The sequence below is a fragment of the Cetorhinus maximus genome, chromosome 12, assembly GCF_964194155.1.
Source record: "Cetorhinus maximus chromosome 12, sCetMax3.hap1.1, whole genome shotgun sequence".
Lineage (NCBI taxonomy): Eukaryota > Metazoa > Chordata > Chondrichthyes > Lamniformes > Cetorhinidae > Cetorhinus > Cetorhinus maximus.
The window spans coordinates 91,395,883-91,415,493 of record NC_135890.1 but is presented as its reverse complement, the minus strand read 5'-3'; the positions used below and the strand labels follow the sequence as shown (position 1 = coordinate 91,415,493).

The 19,611-nt window shown below is 43.0% G+C and overlaps 2 protein-coding genes across 3 annotated transcripts in view; one reads left to right on the top strand and one right to left on the bottom strand.

Annotated features, from left to right (window-relative positions):
* Nucleotides 1-10,145, top strand: part of ascc2 (activating signal cointegrator 1 complex subunit 2) — a 61,920-nt gene extending 51,775 nt beyond the window's left edge. For both annotated transcript variants that reach the window (XM_078554097.1, XM_078554096.1), the window contains one exon: nt 8,853-10,145. In XM_078554097.1, the coding sequence (XP_078410223.1) occupies nt 8,853-9,021 (169 nt within the window). In that variant the 3' untranslated portion in view covers nt 9,022-10,145. The remainder of the gene's footprint in view (nt 1-8,852) is intronic.
* Nucleotides 10,146-16,939: 6,794 nt separating this feature from the next.
* Nucleotides 16,940-19,521, bottom strand: LOC144687681 (cytochrome b-c1 complex subunit 9-like). The gene is made up of 2 exons (XM_078554081.1): nt 19,338-19,521; nt 16,940-17,214 (listed from the first exon to the last, which is right to left on the bottom strand). The coding sequence occupies exons 1-2, from the start codon at nt 19,476-19,478 to the stop codon at nt 17,164-17,166; spliced, it is 192 nt and encodes a 63-aa protein (XP_078410207.1). The 5' UTR covers nt 19,479-19,521; the 3' UTR covers nt 16,940-17,163.
* Between the last annotated feature and the right edge of the window lie 90 nt (nt 19,522-19,611).

The following is a 19,611-nucleotide window of genomic DNA, read 5'->3' as shown; positions in this document are numbered from 1 at the left end:
AGTTCAGAGAAGGTTTACCAGGCTAATACCTGGAATGAGTATGTTGTCTTGTGAGGAAAGGTTAGACAGACTAGGGTTGTATCCGCTGGAGCTTAGAAGAGTAGGAGGCGACATATATAAGAACCTGAGAGGTCTTGGCAGGGTGGATGTGGTGTGAATGTTTCCTCTTGTGGAAGAATCTAGAACTAGGGGTCACAGTTTAAAAATAAGGGATCAACCATTTAAAACAGATGAGATGTAGATTTTTCACTCAGAAGATTGTGAGTCTTTGAAACTCTCTTCCTGATAAGGTGGCAGAGTCTTTGAATATTTTTAAGGCAGAGGTGGATAGATTCTTGGTAAGCAAGGGGGTGATAGGTTATCGGGGGTGAGTGGGATGCAGATTTCAGGTTACTATCAGATCAGTTGTGATCTTATTAAATGGTGGAGCAGGCTCAAGAGACTGAATAGCCAAACTCCTGTTCCTTGTTCGTATCAATTTCAGCTGTGAGTTTGTCTGCCATAGTTCTTGATTATTCTTTCTTTAACCATCTTTATTTAGACACAAAACTTCACACACAACTACAAGATTCTGATGCACTTTAAAAAAAATAATAATTTTAGATCAAACCAGAGCATAGCTAAAACAAGCTTCAGGTTTCTGCCACTCTCCCTCTGCCATTTTGCTATTTCATATCTTATAGCCAAATAAACTTCTCTGGCCTAAACTGTGATCTCAACTTACAAGTAAGAACAACTGCAATTATTTTATGTTTAAATCTTATCATGTTTAAATCAGATTTGTAATTACTTTCAATATGTTACTCAGCGAAGAAAAATATTGCATATCATTCAAATGCTTCGTTAAAATGATTTCTTTGTGTATCCTCTGGTGACAATGACTAATTCTACAGTTTGTTTCACTTACAAACTAAGTCCCTGTTGCTTTGACTTTTAAACCTGATGCAGAAAATATAATTTGTTTTGGTGGGTACTCAAATCCCAGTCCTGTTCACAAATAATCTGTTGAACATTTAGATCACTTAGTAATAATGAAAAACTACTTAAGATTCCTGTCATTGTTCTCCCTGGTCTGAAGTTGGATGCTAATGCAACTGGCTATCTCCCTCCCTCTCAAGATTGGATTGCTACCACACTAACTCATGCTGTTTTTTAAAATTCATTCATGGGATCCGGGCTTCGCTGGCTGAGCCAACATTTATTGCCCATCCCTAAATGCCCTTGAGAAGGTGGTGGTGAGCTGCCTTCTTGAATCGCTGCAGTCCATGTGTTGTAGGTACACTCACAGTGCTGTTAGGAAGGGAAATCCAGGATTTTGACCCAGCGACAGTGAAGGAATGGCGATATATTTCCAAGTCAGGATGTTGAGTGACTTGGAGAAGAACTTCCAGGTGGTGGTGTTCCCATCTATCTGCTGCCCTTGTCCTTCGAGATGGTAGTGGTCGTGTGTTTGGAAGGTGCTGTTGAAGGTGCCTTGGTGAATTCCTGCAGTGCAGTTACACACTGCTGCTGCTGTGCATCAGTGATGGAGGGAGTGAATGTTTCTGGATGTAGTGCCAATCAAGCAGGCTTCTTTGTTCTGGACGGTGCCAAGCTTTTTGAATGTTGTGGGAGCTCCACTCATCCAGGCAAGTGGGGAATATTCCATCACACTCCTGACTTGTACCTTGTAGATGATGGATAGGCCTTGGGGAGTCAGGAGGTGCGTTACTTGTCGTAGGATTCCTAGCCTCTGATCTGCTCTTAGAGTCATAGAGTTATACAGCACAGAAACAAGCTCTTTGGCCCATCATGTCTGTGCCAGCCATCAAGCACCTGTCTATTCTAATCCCATTTTCCAGCACTTGGCCCATAGCCCTGTATGCTATGACGTTTCAAGTGCTCATCTAAATACTTCTTAAATGTTGTGAGGGTTCCTGCCTCTACCACCCCTTCAGGCAGTGTGTTCCAGATTCCAACCGCCCTCTAGGTGGAAAAATATTTCTTCAAATCCCCTCTAAACTTCCTGCCCCTTACCTTAAATCTGTGCCCCCTGGTTATTGACACCTCCGCTAAGGGGAAAAGTTTCTTCCTATCTATGTCCCTCATAATTTTATATACCTCTATCAAGTCCCCCCTCAGCCTTCTCTGCTCTAAGGAAAACAACCCTATCCTATCCAGTCTCTCTTCATAGCTGAAATGCTCCAGCCCAGGCAACATCCTGGTGAATTTCCTCTGCACCCTCTCCAGTGCAATCACATCCTTCCTATGGTGTGGTGACCAGAATGTGCACACTACTCCAGCTGTGGCCTAACTAGTGTCTTATACAGCTCCAACATAACCTCTCTGCTCTTATATGCTATGCCTCGGCTAATAAAGGCAAGTATCCCATATGCCTTCTTAACCACTTTATCTACCTGTGCTTCTGCCTTCAGGGATCTATGGACATGTACACCAAGGTCCCTCTGATCCTCTGTACTTCCTAGGGTCCTATCATTCATTGTGTATTTCCTTGCTGTGTTAGTCTTCCCAAAATGCATCACCTCACACTTCTCAGGATTAAATTCCATTTGCCATTGCTCTGTCAATCTTACCAGCCCATCTATATCATGCTGTCATCTAAGGCTTTCTTCCTCACTATTTACAATACCACCAATTTTCGTGTCATCTGTGAACCTACTGATCATACCTCCTATATTCACGTCTAAATCATTAACGTACGCTACAAACAGCAGGGGTCCCAGCACCAATCCCTGTGGTACACCACTCATCACAGGCTTCCAATTGTGAAAACAACCTTTGACCATCACCCTCTGCCTCCTGCCACTAAGCCAATTTTGGATCCAATTTGTCAAGTTGCCCTGGATCCCGTGGGCTCTTACCTTCTTAACCACTCTCCCATGCGGGACCTTGTTAAAAGCCTTACTGAAGACCATGTACACTACATCAACTGCACTACCCTCATCTACATAGCTAGTCACGTTCTCTCAAAATTCAATCAAATTTGTTAGACATGATCTATCCCTGACAAAGCCATGCTGACTATCCCTGATTAACCCCTGCCTCTCCAAGTGGGGAGTAATTCTGTCCTCAGAATTTTTTCCAATAGTCTCCCTACCACTGATGTTAGACTCACAGGCCTGTAATTACCTGGTTTATCCCTAACTGCCCTTCTTGAATAATGGTACCACATTCGCTGTCCTCCTCTGGCACCTCTGGCACTTCTCCTGTGGCCAGAGAGGGTTTGAAAATTCATGTCAGAGCCCCTGTAATCTCTTCCCTTGCTTCACATAGCCTGGATTGCATTTCATCTGGGCTTGGGGAATTAATCCACTTTTAAATCTGCTAAAACCGCTAATACCTCCTCCCTTTCAATGCTAATTTGTTCAAGTATATCACAGTCCCCCTCCCTGATTTCTACACCTACATTGTCCTTCTCCATAGTGAACACAGATGAAATGTAATCATTTAAAACCTCACCCCAAGTCCTCTGGCTCCATGCACAGATTGCCATTTTGGTCCCTAATTGGCCCTACTTTTTCCCTGGTTATCCTCTTGCCCTTAATATATTTATAAAATGCCTTGAGATTTTCCTTTATCTTACCAGCCAGTATTTTTTCATGCCCCTTCTTCGCTCTCCTAATTAGTTTTTTAAGTACCCCCCCTACACTTTCTATACTCCTAGAGCTTCCGTTATTTTCAGCCCTCTGTATTTGCCATGAACCTTTTTTTCCTTATCCAATCGTCTATATCCCTTGACATCCAGGGTTCCCTGGACTTGTTGATCCTACCCTTCACATTTATGGGAACATGTTAGCCCTGAACTCTCACTATTTCCTTTTGAATGACTCCCACTAGTCTGATGTAGATTTTTCATGTAGCTCTGCTCCCAGTCCACTTTGGCCAGATCCCGTCTTATCATATTGAAATCAGTCTTCCACCAATTCAGGACCTTTATTTCAGTCCATCTTTGTCCTTTTCCAAAACTACCTTAAATCTTAGAGTTATGGTCATTATCCCCAAAATGCTCCCCCACTGACACTTTCACCACTTGCCCGGCTTCATTCCCTAAGATTAGGTGCAGTACCGCCCCTTCTCTTGTAGGACTTTCTACGTGCTGGTTCAAAATGTTCTCCTGGATGCACTTTAAGAATTTCGTCTCCTCTAAGTCTTTCACATTAAGACTATCCCAGTTAATACTGGTGAAGTTGAAATCCCCTACTATTATTACCCTATTTTTTTTTACATTTCTCTGAGACTTGCCTACATATCTGCTCCTTTATCTCCTGCTGACTGTTTGGAGGCCTACAGTACCTCCCAGCAAAGTGACTGCCCCCTTTTTGTTTCTGGTTCTACCCAGATGGCCTCATTTGAGGAACCTTCTAAGATACCATCCCTCCTTACTGCAGTAATTGACTTTTTGATCTCCTTGATCAATAGTGCAATGCCACCTCCTCTTTTACACTCCTCCTGCCCTGTGTCAAGCCTAAAGATTCTATACTCCGGAATATTGAGCTGCCAGTCCTGCCCTTCCCTCAACCATGTCTCTGTGATAGCTACAATATCATATTCCCATGTGTTAATCAACACCCTCAATTCATCTGTCTTACTTGTAAGACTCCTTGTGTTAAAATAGATGCAATCCAGCCTTGCATTATTCCCTTGTGCCTTAACAGGTCTACATTTGCTCTGCCTTCCAGACTGACTTAGTTTCTCTTCTATATTTGGTTGTGCATCAACCCCTACTGTACCTCCTTTCTGTATCCCACCCCGCTGCCAAATTAGTTTAAACACCGCCTCCCCCACCCAACAACAGCACTAGCAAACCTCCCCGCAAAGGCTGTTGGTCCCGTTCTGGTTCAGGTGCAACCCATCCAATTTGTACAGGCCCCACCTTCACCAGAAACAGACCCAGTGATCCAGGAAACTAAAGCCCTCCCTCCTGCACCATCTCTTCAGCCACACATCCATCCTCTCTATCCTCCTATCCCTATACTCACTAGCACGTGGCACAGGAAGTAATCCAGAGATTACAGCCTTTGAGGTCCTGCTTTTTAATCTGCTACCTAGCTCTCTAAATTCTTGTTTCAGGACCTCATCCCTCTTTCTACCTATGTCATTGGTACCAATGTGAAACGTGACCTCTGACTGTTCACCCTCCCCCTGCAGCTGTTCTGTGACACCCTTGACCCTGGCTCCAGGGAGGCAATACAACATTCTGGAGTCACGTCTATGGCTGCAGAAGTGCCCGTCTGCACCCCTCACTATTGAGTCTCCTACCACTATTGCTCTTGCATTCTTACTCCTCACCCCTTGTGCAGCTGAGCCACCCACAGTGCCGTGAACTTGGCTCTGGCTGCACTCTCCAGAAGAGCCTTCACCCTCACCGTTTTCCAAGACAGAAAAATGGTTCTTGAGTGAGATGCACTCCGGGGCTTTCCCGCCTGCCTCCCTTCTTCTGACTGGTGGTCACCCATTCCCCCTCTGTCTGCACTTCCTTAAGCTGCAGTGACCACATCTAAAAATGTGCTATCCACATAACCCTCAGCCTCGCGGATGCCCTGCTGTGTCTCCAGCTGGCACTCAAGCTCTGAAACCAGCTCAAGCTGGTCAAGCTGGTGGCACTTCCTGCACATGTGGTCATCCAGACTGTAAGGAGTGTCTAAGAATTCCCACATGCTGCAGGCCGTACAACACACGGGACTGAGCTCCCTTGCCATACTTCTTGTTTGTTTTAATTAAAAGACTACTTCCTTAAAGTTAAGCCAAATGGAAAACTATTTAGTTTTTCTTAAAACAAAACAAATGCTGAGACTCTTACCTTCTGTAATGTTACTTTAAAGTGGAAAAAAAAACACTTACCCACTAACTACCAATCAGCTCTCTCCCTTGTCCTGATGTCACTTCTTTCAAATTCCAGCACCGCCGAGTGCCTGGGTGAGAACCAGCTCCTTCTGAGGTCAACTCCACTCCTCTTTAGACAGCCATTCCGCTCCCTCTTGTAGCCACGGTATTTATATGGCTAGCTCAGTTTCTGGTTAATGGTAACCCCCAAGATGCTGATAGTGGGGGATTCGGTGATGGTAATGCCATTGAACATCAAAGGGTGATGGTTGGTTTCTCTCTTGTTGGAGATGGTCATTGCCTGGTGCTTGTGTGGCGTGAATGTTACTTGCTACTTGTCAACCCAAGCCTGGATTTGGACATGGACTGCTTCAGTATCTGAGGAGTCACGAATGGGCTGAACATTGTGCAATCATCAGCCAGCATCCCAACTTCTGACCTTATGATGGAAGGAAGGTCATTGATGAAGCAGCTGAAGATGGTTGGGCCGAGGACACTACCTTCAGAAACTCCTGCAGTGACGTCCTGGAGCTGAGATGACTTGACTTCCAACAGCTACGACCATCTTCCTTTGTGCTAGGTATGACTCCAACCAGCGGAGAGTTTCCCCTGATTCCCATTGACTCTAGTTTTGCTAGGTTTCCTTGATGCCACACCCGGTTAAATGCGGCCTTGATGTCAAGGGCAGTCACTCTCACCTTACCTCAGGAGTCCAGTTCTTTTGTCCATGTTTGAACCAAGGCTGTAATGAGGTCAGGAGCTGAGTGGCCCTGGTGGGACCCAATTTGGGCGACAGTGAGCAGATGGTTGCTAAGCAAGTGCCGCTTGATAGCACTGTTGATGACGCCTTCCATTACTACCGATCGAGAGTAGATGGGGCGGTAATTGGCCGGGTTGGATTTGTCCTTCTCTTTGTGTACAGGACATGCCTGGACAATTTTCCACATAGCCAGGTAGATGCCAGTGTTGTAGCTGTACTGGAACAGCTTGGCTAGGGGCGTGGCAAGTTCTGGAGCACAATCATCAGTATTAGTGCTGGAATATTGTCATTATCCAGTGCCTTCAGCCCTTTCTTGATATCACATAGAGTGAATTGAATTGGCTGAAGACTGGCATCTGTGATGCTGGGGACCTCTGGAGGAGCCCGAGATGGATCATTCACTTGGTACTTCTGGCTGAAGATTATAGCAAATGCTTCAGCCTTATCTTTTGCACTGATGTGCTGGGCTCCTCCCATCATTGAGGATGGGGCTATTTGTGGAGCCGCCTCCACAGTTGTTTAATTGTCCACCACCATTCACAGCTGGATGTGGCAGAACTATAGAGCTTAGATTTGATCCGTTGGTAGTGGGATTGCTTAGCTCTGTCTATCACTTGCTGCTTATGCTGTTTGGCACGCAAGTAGTCCTGTGTTGTAGCTTCACCAGGTTGACACCTCATTTTTAGGGATTCCTGGTGCTGCTCCTGGCATGCCCCCCTGCACTCTTCATTGAACCAGTATTGACCCCCCTGGCTTGATGGTAGTGGTAGAATGCAAGATATGCCGGGCCATGAGGTTGCAGATTGTGTTCGAGAACAATTCTGCTGCTGCTGATGGCCCATAGTGTCTCATGGATGCCCAGTCTTGAGTTGCTAGATCTGTTCAAAATCTGTCCCATTTAGCACGGTGGTAGTGCCACACAACACGATGGAGCGGATTCTCAATGCGAAGGCTTCATCTCCACAATGTGCGGTGGTCGCTCCTACCGATACTATCATGGACAGTTGCATCTGTGGCAGGCAGTTTGGTGAGGATGAGGTCAAGTATGTTTTTCCCTCTTATTGGTTCCCTCACCACCTGCCACAGACCCAGTCTAGCAGCTATGTCATTTAGGATTCAGCCAGCTCAGCCATTAGCGGTGCTACCAAGCCACTCTTGGTGATGGACATTGACGTCCCCCACCCAGCGTATATTCTGTCTCCTTGCCACCCTTAGTGCTTCCTCCAAGTGGTGTTCAATGGAGGAGCACTGATTCATCAGCTGATGGAGGGCGGTACATGGTAATCAGCAGGAGGTTTCCTTGCTTGTGTTTGACCTGATGCCATGAAACTTCATGGGGTCCAGAATCGATGTTGAGAACTCCCAGGGCAACTCCCTCCCAACTGTATACCACTGTGCCACCATCTGCTGGGTCTGTCCTACCAGTGGGACAGGACATACCCAGGGATGGTGGGTGGCGTGTGGGGCATTATCTGACTATGTCAGGCTGTTGTTTGACTAGTCTGTGAGACAGCTCTCCCAATTTTGGCACTAGCCCCCAGATGTTAGTAAGGAGGACTTTGCAGGGTCGACAGGGCTGAGATTGTCGTCGTCGTTTCTGTTGCCTAGGTCGATGCTGGGTGATCCGTCCTAGTTTCTTCGACCATCTTGTGTGAATATTTGGGTGTCAAAGAAGATAGCAAACTAACTATTATTCCAGGTAATTATGAATAATGGCTTCCATTGTTGGCTCTAAACTCCTGCATGAGGTTATTAACATATCAATCGTCTCTTTGCCTTGGACATCCATCTGCCTCTCTGTCAAGGCTACAGGAAGGATGGTAGACCGTTGAAAATTAATGTTTAAAATTCCTGCAACTGGGATGATATCAGGAACGTGTAGCTTAACCCTAACTCCCTAAGTAAAAAACCTAAAAATCCCTAGTTGTGACATTCCCTTTTTAATTCTTGTAATTCCTTATAAGTGTGATGTAAATGGAAATTGTATCTCTCTCCCTATAGGGAGCATTTGATCCCTACTTTGCATTCACATTGTTGATGAGAAGTCTGGATTTAGGAACTAGTATTTAGGAAATTCATGTAGAAATCCATATTTTAGCACTCTAAGTGCATTAGAAATCCAGCTCATTCCCACATTTTCTCCTCTTCTTCCCAAAATTACTCAATTGTGATCTTTTTAAGTATGGTTGATTTCTCTGAAAGATGCATAGGAATTGTTTAACTTGTTTAACACTGCTTTCTAAGTATTTTTATATATATTGTTTTCCAGATTCAAACATGACAACACTGCTCCTTTAGGGAATACTAAAGGCCAGGGACAAACAAAAGAAACCCTAATAGAGAGAAGAAAGAAAGAGGCCAATAAATCCCTTCGAGCTAATCATAATCGTCGATCACTTGCAGATAGGAAGCGGAATAAAGGAATGATTCCATCTTGAATTTTTTTTAAACGTTTTTCCCTTCACCACCTTGGAATTAGTTCACAAACTTGCTTGCCACCAGTGGCCACTTTTTAGCTAATAAATTGGGCTCTCATTTTCCAAGATTTTCTTTCTCAAGCAATAATACCGGAACATATTGCACAGCAAGGCATGTATTCATTTTTCTCCTCAGGACAAAGTGTTCAATCTCTCAAGTATTTTGCCTCATAATCTCAGTCATGTCAACTGACAAATTTATCTTCTCTGGGGTTGCAGTTTGAGTGACAGTCAAAACTAGAATCAAATGAACATAGTGATACAGTAAGAATATCAGCTATTGTATTACTGAGGTAATCTTTTTTTTGTATATTTACTGATACTTAAAAGGAGTTGCTTAATGTTACAATGTTTTCTGCTTATTTGTTGGAAGCTATCTGTAATTGATAAAACCCAAACCTATACTTAACACCCCCGAACATTTTTGCAGACCACTGTAAAATCTAGCAGTTGAATCAATGGAAACTTTATTTTAAAGAAAAAAAATTGGAATTCTTTGGGTTTATTTAATATCATACAGCATTTCACAGCCCAAAAATGTTTCCTTACATCCTGCTTTTGGATATTTCATTGGTGCTGGATATTGAATCGGCATTATTAGACTTTGGTCAATAGGCTGGGTATCTGGCCTACGGAAAATTTTTTAATGCCTTCCGTAATAACAAGGCTTAGGGGAGATACAATAGGTGCAGATTTGCACCCTACAGATACATGGCCGAGTACGTTTGCACATCAATGACTGTACTGAAAACATGATGGGGATGTTGAAGCAAGAATGAAATGAGAGTTGAAATAGATTTTCTCTACATTTGTGGGGATAGTTTCAGCAAGCAGACTGTGGATAATATGGAAAGTTCATAATTCTTAACTCTTGCCATCAATGCCACATCAGCATCAGGCACGCTCACTATTACTCAGTGCACTATTGCTTGTTTTGCACAATCTGATTCCTTTGCTGTGGTTTGGAATTACCATGGATATTTATACAATCCACTCGTAATTAAGACCAATTTGAGTACAGTAATTGAAAATATCTAATATAAATGCTCTCAACAATAATTTTCAAATAAAGACTGAGCCATCAATCAGTGTGCAGTAGTCTTACCTTTTTTTCAGTTCCATCGTTGACAAGGCTGACATTTATTGCCCATCCCTAAATGTCCTGATACAACTGAGTGGCCTGCTGGGTCTATTCAGAGACCAGTTAAGATTCAATCACGCTGTTAACCTAACTAAATCTGTTATTCAGGTTTGATTTCTACAGAACCATTTCTACTTGAAATGTCAAAAACAACTACCATACAGTTTAAAATTTGTAAATTTTGATTTTCATATGTTACAAATATAGAAAAAGATGGGATACAGAAATTGGACAGAAGAAAAATGCAGACTGATGTCAAAGGGAAGAATGCTCAGCATGATGTAGAAAAACAACAATGGTGAAACAATTGCAGGAATAGTTTGTTGAAAGCAAGCTGTATCTTTTTATTCATTTACAGGATGTAGGTGTCACTGCCTAGGCCAGTACTTATTGTCCATCTATAATTGCCCTTGGGTTGCTGGTGGTGAGCTGCCTTCTTGAACTGCTGCAGTCCCTGTGGTGTGGGTACATCCACAGTGCAGTTAGGGAGAGAGTTCCAGGATTTTGACCCAGCGAGAGTGAAGGAATAGCGATTATATTTCCAAGTTAGAATGGTGAGTGGCCTGGAGGGAAACTTCCAGGTGGTGGTGTTCCCATGTATGTGGCTACCCTTGTCCTTCTAGATGTTAGCGGTCATGCGTTTGGAAGATGCTGTCTAAGGAGTCTTGGTGAGTTTCTGCAGTGCATCTTGTAGCTAGTACACACTGCTATACTTGGTGGTGGTGGAGGGAGTGAATGTTTGTGGAAGGGGTGTCAATCAAGCAGGATGCTTTGTCAAGCTTCTTACATGTTGTTGGAGGTGGACTCATCCAGGCAAGTAGGGAGAGTATTCCATCACACTCCTGACTTGTGTTTTGTAGATGGTGGACAGTCTTTGGGGAATCAAGAGGTGAGTTACTCGCCACAGGACTCTTAGCCTCTGACCTGCACTTGTAGCTACAGCCCAGTTCAGTTCCTGGTCAACGGTAATCCTGGGATGTTGATAGTGGAAGATTCAGCGATGTTAATGCCATTGAATGTCAAGGAGCGATGGTTAGATTCTCTCTTGTTGGAGGTCATTGCCTGGCACTTGTGTGGCATGAATGTTACTTGCCTTTCGTCAGCCCAAGTCTGGATATTGTCCAGGTCTTGCTGCATTTGGACATGGACTGTTTCAGTATCTGAGGAGTCATAAATGGTGTTGAACAATGTGCAATCATCAGCAAACAACCTGACTTCTGATCTTATGATGGAAAGAAGGTCATTGATGAAGCAGCTGAGAAATTCCTGCAGTGATGTCCACAACCATCTTCCTTTGTGCTATGTATGACTCCAACCAGCAGACCAGTTTTTGCCATGATTCCCATTGACTTCAGTTTTGCAAGGGCTCCTTGATGCCACACTTAGTCAAATGCTGCCTTGATGTCAAGGGCAGTCACTCTCATCTCACCCTGTTCACATTAGTATGTATGAGTATCAGATGATCAGCTTATATTTATAAAGCACCTTTAATGTGGTAAAACAGCCAAACCTGCTTCACAGGAGCAAATAAAATTTGACACTGATCTGCATAAAGAGAGATCAAGGCAGATGACCAAAACTGGTCAAAGAGATAGATTTTAAGGAGCATCTTAAAGCAGGTTAGAGGGGGTTAGGGAGGAACTTGCAGAATTACGGTGTTGGCAAGATATAGCCACTGTTGGTGGAGCGATTAAAATCAGGTATTTACAAGAGGCTAGAATTGGTACAGCACAAACATCTCGCAAGTGCGAGAGCCTCATATGGCGAGGGTTGAAACCATGGAGAGATTTGTAAACAAGGATTAGAGTTTTAAAATTGAAGCATTACTCAACTGGGAGCTAACATAAATCAGAGCACAGCAAATGTTTTGGATCAGCTTAAATTTATGGAGGGCGTGGAAGATGGAAATGCATTGGAATAGTCAAGTTTAGAGGTAAAAGCATGGACGGGAGTTTCAGCAGCAGATGAACTGAGACAGGGGCAAAGTTGGGTGATATTATGAACATAGACTTATGGGATCCTAGTGATGGTGTGGATAGGCGGTCGAAAGCTCCTCGAGGCCAAATACGCCAGGAAGGTGGTGAACAATCTGGTTAAGTTTCAGACAGTTACTAGGAAGAGTGATGGAGCTGGTGGCAAGGGAACGGAGGTTGTGGTGAATACTGAATATGATGGCTTTGTTCTTCCCAATATGTAATTTGAGGAATGTACTGGATATCGGGCAAGCAGTCAGACAATTCAGTGCAGGGGTCGAGAGGTAGTGGCGAGGTACAGCTGGGTGCCATCAACATACATGTGGAAATAGATGTTCTGGTTTTGGATGAAGTCACCATGGGGAAGCATGTAGATGAGAAGCAGGAGGGGGAAGAAAAGCCATTGCAGGTGATTCTCTGGCTACATAGATAAGAATGGCACCAGGAAAATGAAGCTCCACCCAACTGGATGATGGTGGAGAGTGTTGGCAGACTGGTCAACCATGTCAAAGGCAGGTGGAGAAGAAGGATGAGGAGGAATAGTTTAGTGTTGTCAGGATGTCATTTGTAGCTTTGAGGTATTTGGGAACTGTGACAGGGATTGAAATATGATTGGAGGGATTCCGACATGGGGTTGTGGGAAAGATGGGCATGGAAACCACTCTCACTCACTTTTCCAGAACCGCTTCATCCAAATCAGGATCGCGGGGAGTTGGAGTCTGTCCTGACAGGCAATGGGCACTAGGCAGGGTACACCCAGGACAGGACACCAGTCCATCACAGGGCACACACATGCGCATACACAGAATCACAGACTGAGGGACAATTTACTGTAGCCAATCATCTGACCAGCACATCTTTGGACGGTAGGAGGAAATTGGAGCACCCAGCGGAAACCTACGCAGACACGGGGAGAACGTGCAAACTCCACACAGACAACATCTGAGATCAGGATCGAACCCAGGTCCATGGAGCTGTGAGGCAGCAGCGCTAACCACCGCGCCAGGCATGGAAACCAAAGGAAAAACAGAATTACCTGGAAAAACTCAGCAAGTCTGGCAGCATCGGCGGAGAAGAAATCAGTTAACGTTTCGAGCCTTCATGGCCCTTCGGCAGTTCTGCCGAAGGGCCATGAAGGCTCGAAACGTTAACTGATTTCTTCTCCGCCGATGCTGCCAGACTTGCTGAGTTTTTCCAGGTAATTCTGTTTTTGTTTTGGATTTCCAGCATCCGCAGTAGCTTTTAGCTTTTTGTTTTTATGGAAACCAAAGGATTTCAAATCTTTAACTTCTCAATAGGAATGAACAGCACTTTGTAATAACTATCGACTCAGGATAATTGAGAAGCAGGACTTCCTGCTGCAAACAAATATTTTCAAGATTAAGAATTTTTTTTTTATTAATTCACGGGATGTGAACTTGGCTGGCTGGGCTAGCATTTATTACCCACTCCTAGCTGCCCTTCAGAAGGTGGTGATGAGCTGCCTTCTTGAGCCGCAGCAGTCCATGTGGTGCAGGTACACCCACAGTGCTGTTAGGAAGGGAGTTCCAGGAGTTTGATCCAACGACAGTGAAGGAATGGCGATATATTTCCAAGTCAGGATGGTGAGTGGTCATTGGTTACACTTAAGGATATTCATTTTCAGTTTTTATTATACTTTCTCTGATAAGTTCCTTGGTTTTAGAAACATTCCTAATTAGTATTTATTTAAAAAAAATGTAATCTATAACTAACAGACCTGCAGAATTTCCTGAAAGTGTAACTTTGTCCCTGTGCTTGCATGTGGACTTGGTATGTCTGCGGGTTTTCCTTTGGCACAGTACACAGTAAAAGGCAAGTCACACTAATCGTTATAAATTAACTTTCAAAATCTCTAATTGTGCCACTGAAGTAAAATAATTAACTGCAGATGCTGGAAATCTGAAGCCAAAACTTCTCAAATTTGCAGTAAGTCAGGCAGCATTCTTGGAGAAAATAGACAAGTTGATGTTTCAGGTTTTGACCCTCAATCAAGTTATTCCAGATACTGTAACCAAACTACTGGCATTTGTATATCACCTTTAATGTAGAAAAATAGCACAAGTTCTTTATAGTAAACATAACCAAACAAAAATGGAGGCCAGGCAAAAGGAGAAATGGAGTTTTGTCAACTTTGCTTCTAATCCCTATCTCCAACCCTTCCCTTTCCTTCCTTGAGCTATCTTCATTTCTGGGGCTAAGCAGTCCATCATCTATTACAAGCCCACAACTATCTCGATGATACTTCGCTTTCTGTGAGGAATCTATACCACTCTGTTTCTCCATGTCTGTCCTATTTATTCTGGTGATGCCACTTTTCACATCACTGCTCCCTCTTCCCACAGCTTTCAACATTCCAAAGGGACCACTCACAATCACCTCCAGCATCTTCCCTTATAAGCACAGGAGATGCAACACCTGCCCTTTCCCTTCTTTCTTCATCCCATTCAAGGTCCCAAATGCTCCTTCCAATTAAAAGAGCAATTCACTTATAACTCTTCCCAACTCACTAAACAGTATTTACTGCTCTTAAATGCAGTTATCTCTACATTTGGGGGAACCAAACACTTCACAAGTATAATCCTGAGCTTCCAGTTGCTTGCCACTTTAATTCTCCATCCCACTCCCACCTCGGCCTCCTACACTTTTCCAATGAAGCTCATGCCAGCTCAAGGAACACATTTCATCTTTCTGAGGTAATTTACAGCCTTCTAACCTTAACATTAAGCACTTAAGTCTTAACCAGTGATTTTTTTTCTCTTGCCAGCAGGTGCTGGTAATGGAGGATGGCTACTGGGATTGGAGAAGGTATGAGCTAGTGTAGTAGTGGTATCTTGTAGTTCTGGTAAAAGGTCACTAGACTGAAACATTAACTGATTCCCTCTCCCAATCATGCCATTTCAGATTGCCAGCAACTGCAGTATTTCACTTTTGAGATATGGAAAATATGACTAAAAAGGGGTGGGTTTTAAGGAGTGCCTTACGGGAGGAGAGTGAGCTATTGGGAGGGAATCGTAGGCCGTAGAGATCTGACACCTGAAACCATGGCCACCAATGATGGGTTGAATGAACTGGGTTTGCACAACAATAGAAACACATTTAAGGGTTATAGAGCTGGCATAGGTTACAGAGATAGTAAGGACTAAGGCCATGAAGGGATTTAAACACAACAATTGGAATTTTGCATTGGACCAGGAGCCATTGTAGATCAGGTGAGTGGTGGGATTTAGTGCAGAATAGTTATGAAGACTTTTGGAAGAGTTCAAGGTTGTGAAAGGAAACTAGGGAAAGATGCAGGCTCAGAACTAGCACAAGGGGGTATTAGTTTTCAAAAATTGACAAAAGTCTATGAGCTCCAAGAATGGAGAAGGCTTAGGAAAGGGGTTTAAAGTGATGACTGGGGGTGGAGAAAAGAAACTGGAGGTTGTTTTGGATATTCTCTATCATCCTCTACTGGTGAGGTGTTTTGGCAGTGAGCAAGACTGAATAATACTTAACGCAGTCCAGCTAACTGCATGTATACCATATCCTCATCCAATCTTGATTTTAAAAGACAGAAGAATTTACTTTCACATGTTTAAACTTGGTGATATCCTGCAGTACGGATCTTGGTGCTATCTTGATTTTCAATTTAAAATAAAACTTACTATTGGCTCCAATTTGTTTATATGTAAAAACTTGAAATTAAAAATCTTTAAGATTAAGGGAATAGACACAGCAATATTAATTCCAATTTATAGACTTCTGAAAGTTTTAACTTTTCTACCCATGTCTAGCAGTTCTTTAATGTCTGGATTCTGGTTCCTTAACGATTCTCAATTGTGTCCATAAATTTTCCAGTAAAGCTATAGTTTCCTTACACAGATCAATGACAGTTCAATTTCTATTCTGGTGCTACTCTAACTCAATTGGTCCCTCTTTCATTCAGCGTAGCAAGACCACACATCTCTGCCCTAAAGACAAGCTATGAAAAAAGAAAACAAGTAACAAGCTATTTAAGCCTTATATTAAAAATAGCGACGTTTTATGCACGTGGCTGACAAACAAGACGGGGAAGAATAAGCCACTACTTAAATTTATACAATGCCTTTAACAGAATAAAACATCCTAAAGTGCTTTAAAAGTGTTGAAATAAAATTTGACACCAAGCCACATAAGGAGATTAAGCATGACTGCCTAAAGCTTGGTCAAATAGGTACGTCTTAAAGAGTATCTTAAAACGGAAAGGTAGAAAGGTTTAGGGAGGGAATTCCAGATCTTAAGACCATAGGCTGCTAAAGACACAGCTGCTAATGGCAAAGCAATTAAAATCAGGATTGCTCAAGAGGCCAAAAGTGACAGAGGGGTTCTTGTGGAGTTGTGAGGCCAGAGGAGATTACAGAAGTAGGAAGAAATGGGGCCAGGGAGTGATTTGTAAACAAGGATGAGAATTTTAAAATTGAGACCTTGCTTAACCAGGAACCAACGTAGGTCAGTGCGCACAGGAAAGATGGGTGAACATGACTTGGGTTGTATTAAGCCAGTTACCGAGATGGAGAATTTTGATTTATTTTTATGATGTGGCTACATGAATCTAACCCCAGAAAAATTATCCAATAATTTAAACAATGTAAATTTCAAATCCTAAAAAAAACTGGATCAGCAAATAATTTGAATTAAGAGGAAACAGTATGTAATAGAAAAGCAATCCTTTGAATTTGCCTTTCGTTTAGTGATCAGCATGGACAAAAATGATTAAAGGCAGAAAAATTGTTGAATTTTAGATATTTATATCTTTCAGTAATCATTTTCAACAAACGGACCCAGCATTAGTTCAAATACAGTAACAATCCATTTTTCAGGGATTGACAAAATAATCTGTCAACAGTCTGTTAAAGTTAATAGTCCTGGTGGATGGCATTGTAATGCTGGGCTGTTCAACAGGAGCAATATTCCAGGAGATGGAAAACACCATGCAGTACGGAATTTTATTTATGCTTCTTCATTTTTCTCATAATTGTGTTCGATGTGTTTCCAGAGTTTCTGCAAATAGAGAAAACATTATTTCACTAAATCAGCTCACCTCATTTTTCACTGAAGCAAAACATTCATTTGACCATCAGCTTTGCAACATAAACATGAACTAGGTACAACAATGACACATGGAAATTTATAAACTACATAGTAGATTTACAAGGCATTGCATCAGTCAACGATGTCATGAAGTCAACAGAAGGCTGCTTAGAATAAATGATTAGAGCAGTGATTTAAGATAGAATACAGGTATTACACAACAGAAGTTTGAGGCAAATATATTTTTTCCATACTGAATTTTATGTAGTAGTTTAGATCCATCTCAAAATCACTTCATGAAATAATTGTACAAGGGTAAGCAAACATGTTAGCCACTTTGCACAAAGCAAGATTCCATAACAAAAATGAGTAACCAGCTGTGCTTTTCATGGTGTTGGTTGAGGAAGAAGCGTTGGCCAGGATACCAGGAGAATCTGCTCGAGATATCCAAACCAGAACAGGCCAATTGAGCCTTGGTTTAACCTTTATTAGCACCTCTTTGAACATGACACTACTTCAGTGCAGCACTGGAGTGTCAAATTATTTCAGACGCTGAGATCATGAAGTGGGGCTTAAATGCATAATGTCTGTTTCTGAATATTGCTAAAACAGGTAAGCATGAGAAAAATAAAACAGTGATGACATCAGGAATAGTTAGCAGGGATCAAGAGAAATAGGCAATCTATAGGAAATTTAGAGCAAGTGTTAAAATCAATAAGTAAAGGCATGAACCAAAAGACAAACAGGAAATCTGAAGTGATGAAGGCTGAAACACCCACACCTCCCCCCAAAAAAAGTCAGTGTAGGGAGAGAAAGAAAAACCACAATGTCTTAACTAAGCCTGGTTTAATCAAAGAAACTGGTAAATTACAGTAGATAGATCCCTAAATTCCCTAAACCATTATGAGAGCACCATAATTGCAAGAACCACACCAGTTCAAAGGCTGACCCACCTTCTCTGAGCAACTGGATAGAGGTAATAAATCCAGTCTTGCCTGTACCCACTTTTTTTATTCATTTATTGAATGTGGGTATTGCTAGCTAGGCCAGCATTTATTGCCCATCCCTAACTGCCCTTGAGAAGGTGGTCAGCTGCCTTCTTGAACCGCTGCAGTCCAAGTGATGTAGGTACACCCACAGTGCTGTTAGTTGGGAGTTCCAGGATTTTGATCCAGCTACAGTGAAGGAACAGCGATATATTTCCACATCAGGATTGTGACTGGCTTGAAGGGGAACTTCCAGGTGGTGGTGTTCCCATCTGTCTGCTGCCCTTGTCCTTCTAAATGTTAGTGGTCATGGGTTTGGAAGGCGCTGAGGACGCTTTGAGAGTTTCTGTAAGTGCATCTTGTAAATGGTACACACTGCTGCCACTGTGCTTTGGTGATAAGAGGGAGTGAATGTTTGTGGGTGGGTGGGGTGGGAAGGGTGCAATCAAGCAGGCTGCTTTGTCCTGGATGGTACCAAGCTTTTTCATATCCTAAGAACAAATAAAAAAGCAATGGAGATTGTTGGGGGCGGGGACTTATTAACAACACAAGAAAGGCAATTAAGAAGCACTGCTGATCGATACAGGACAAGAGAAAGAGCACCTCTGATGGCATTTGACTTAACGAATGCACAATGTTCAGGTCTAAGTAAAGCCACTAGATAACTACAATAACTAGCTTTGTCACTGCCACTGGTAACAACCGATGAAGGTTCTGTGACATTGTTTATTGTGTAAGAATTTAAAATATAAATCCCAATTTCTTCTGACACTGTATTTCGAGGGGGTAACAGCTGAGGATTGAGAGGTGGGCGCTCACATTACATGGCACTGGCTGCAACTGCAAAATTTCCTCCACACTGAATTGAGTCATTAAGCCAAAAGCAAATGCTGGAAACCTAAAATAAAAACAGAAACTGCTGGAAATATTCAGCAATCTGGCAGCATCAGAGGAGAGGGAAACAAGAGTTTACGTTTCAGGCCGGTGACCTTTCACCAGGACAGTTCCGAGTGCAGCTGAGCGACTGGGAAAGAGCTGAAGGTGAACTCGCTCCCTCCTATCGGTCACCTCCCCTTAAACCCACCACCCGCCAAATTTCAGGCTCACCCCCTCATTGATGCGATCAAACACAGTATCTCCGACTTGGTCGAACACCCTCTCGAATAAGATGGCGCCCAGCACAATGCTCAGCGCGAAGGTGGAAGTTCTCTTGAACACCAGGTTGTAGACCTGCCTGAACACCGCCATCTTCCCACTGCCAGCCGCCGCCGCACACACCTCTTCCTGTAACCCTCCGCCGCTCCTAAACACCCCCGCCACTAATTATCACAGCGACAAAAACACCTCCAACACCACCCCCAACACATTAACTCACATGATG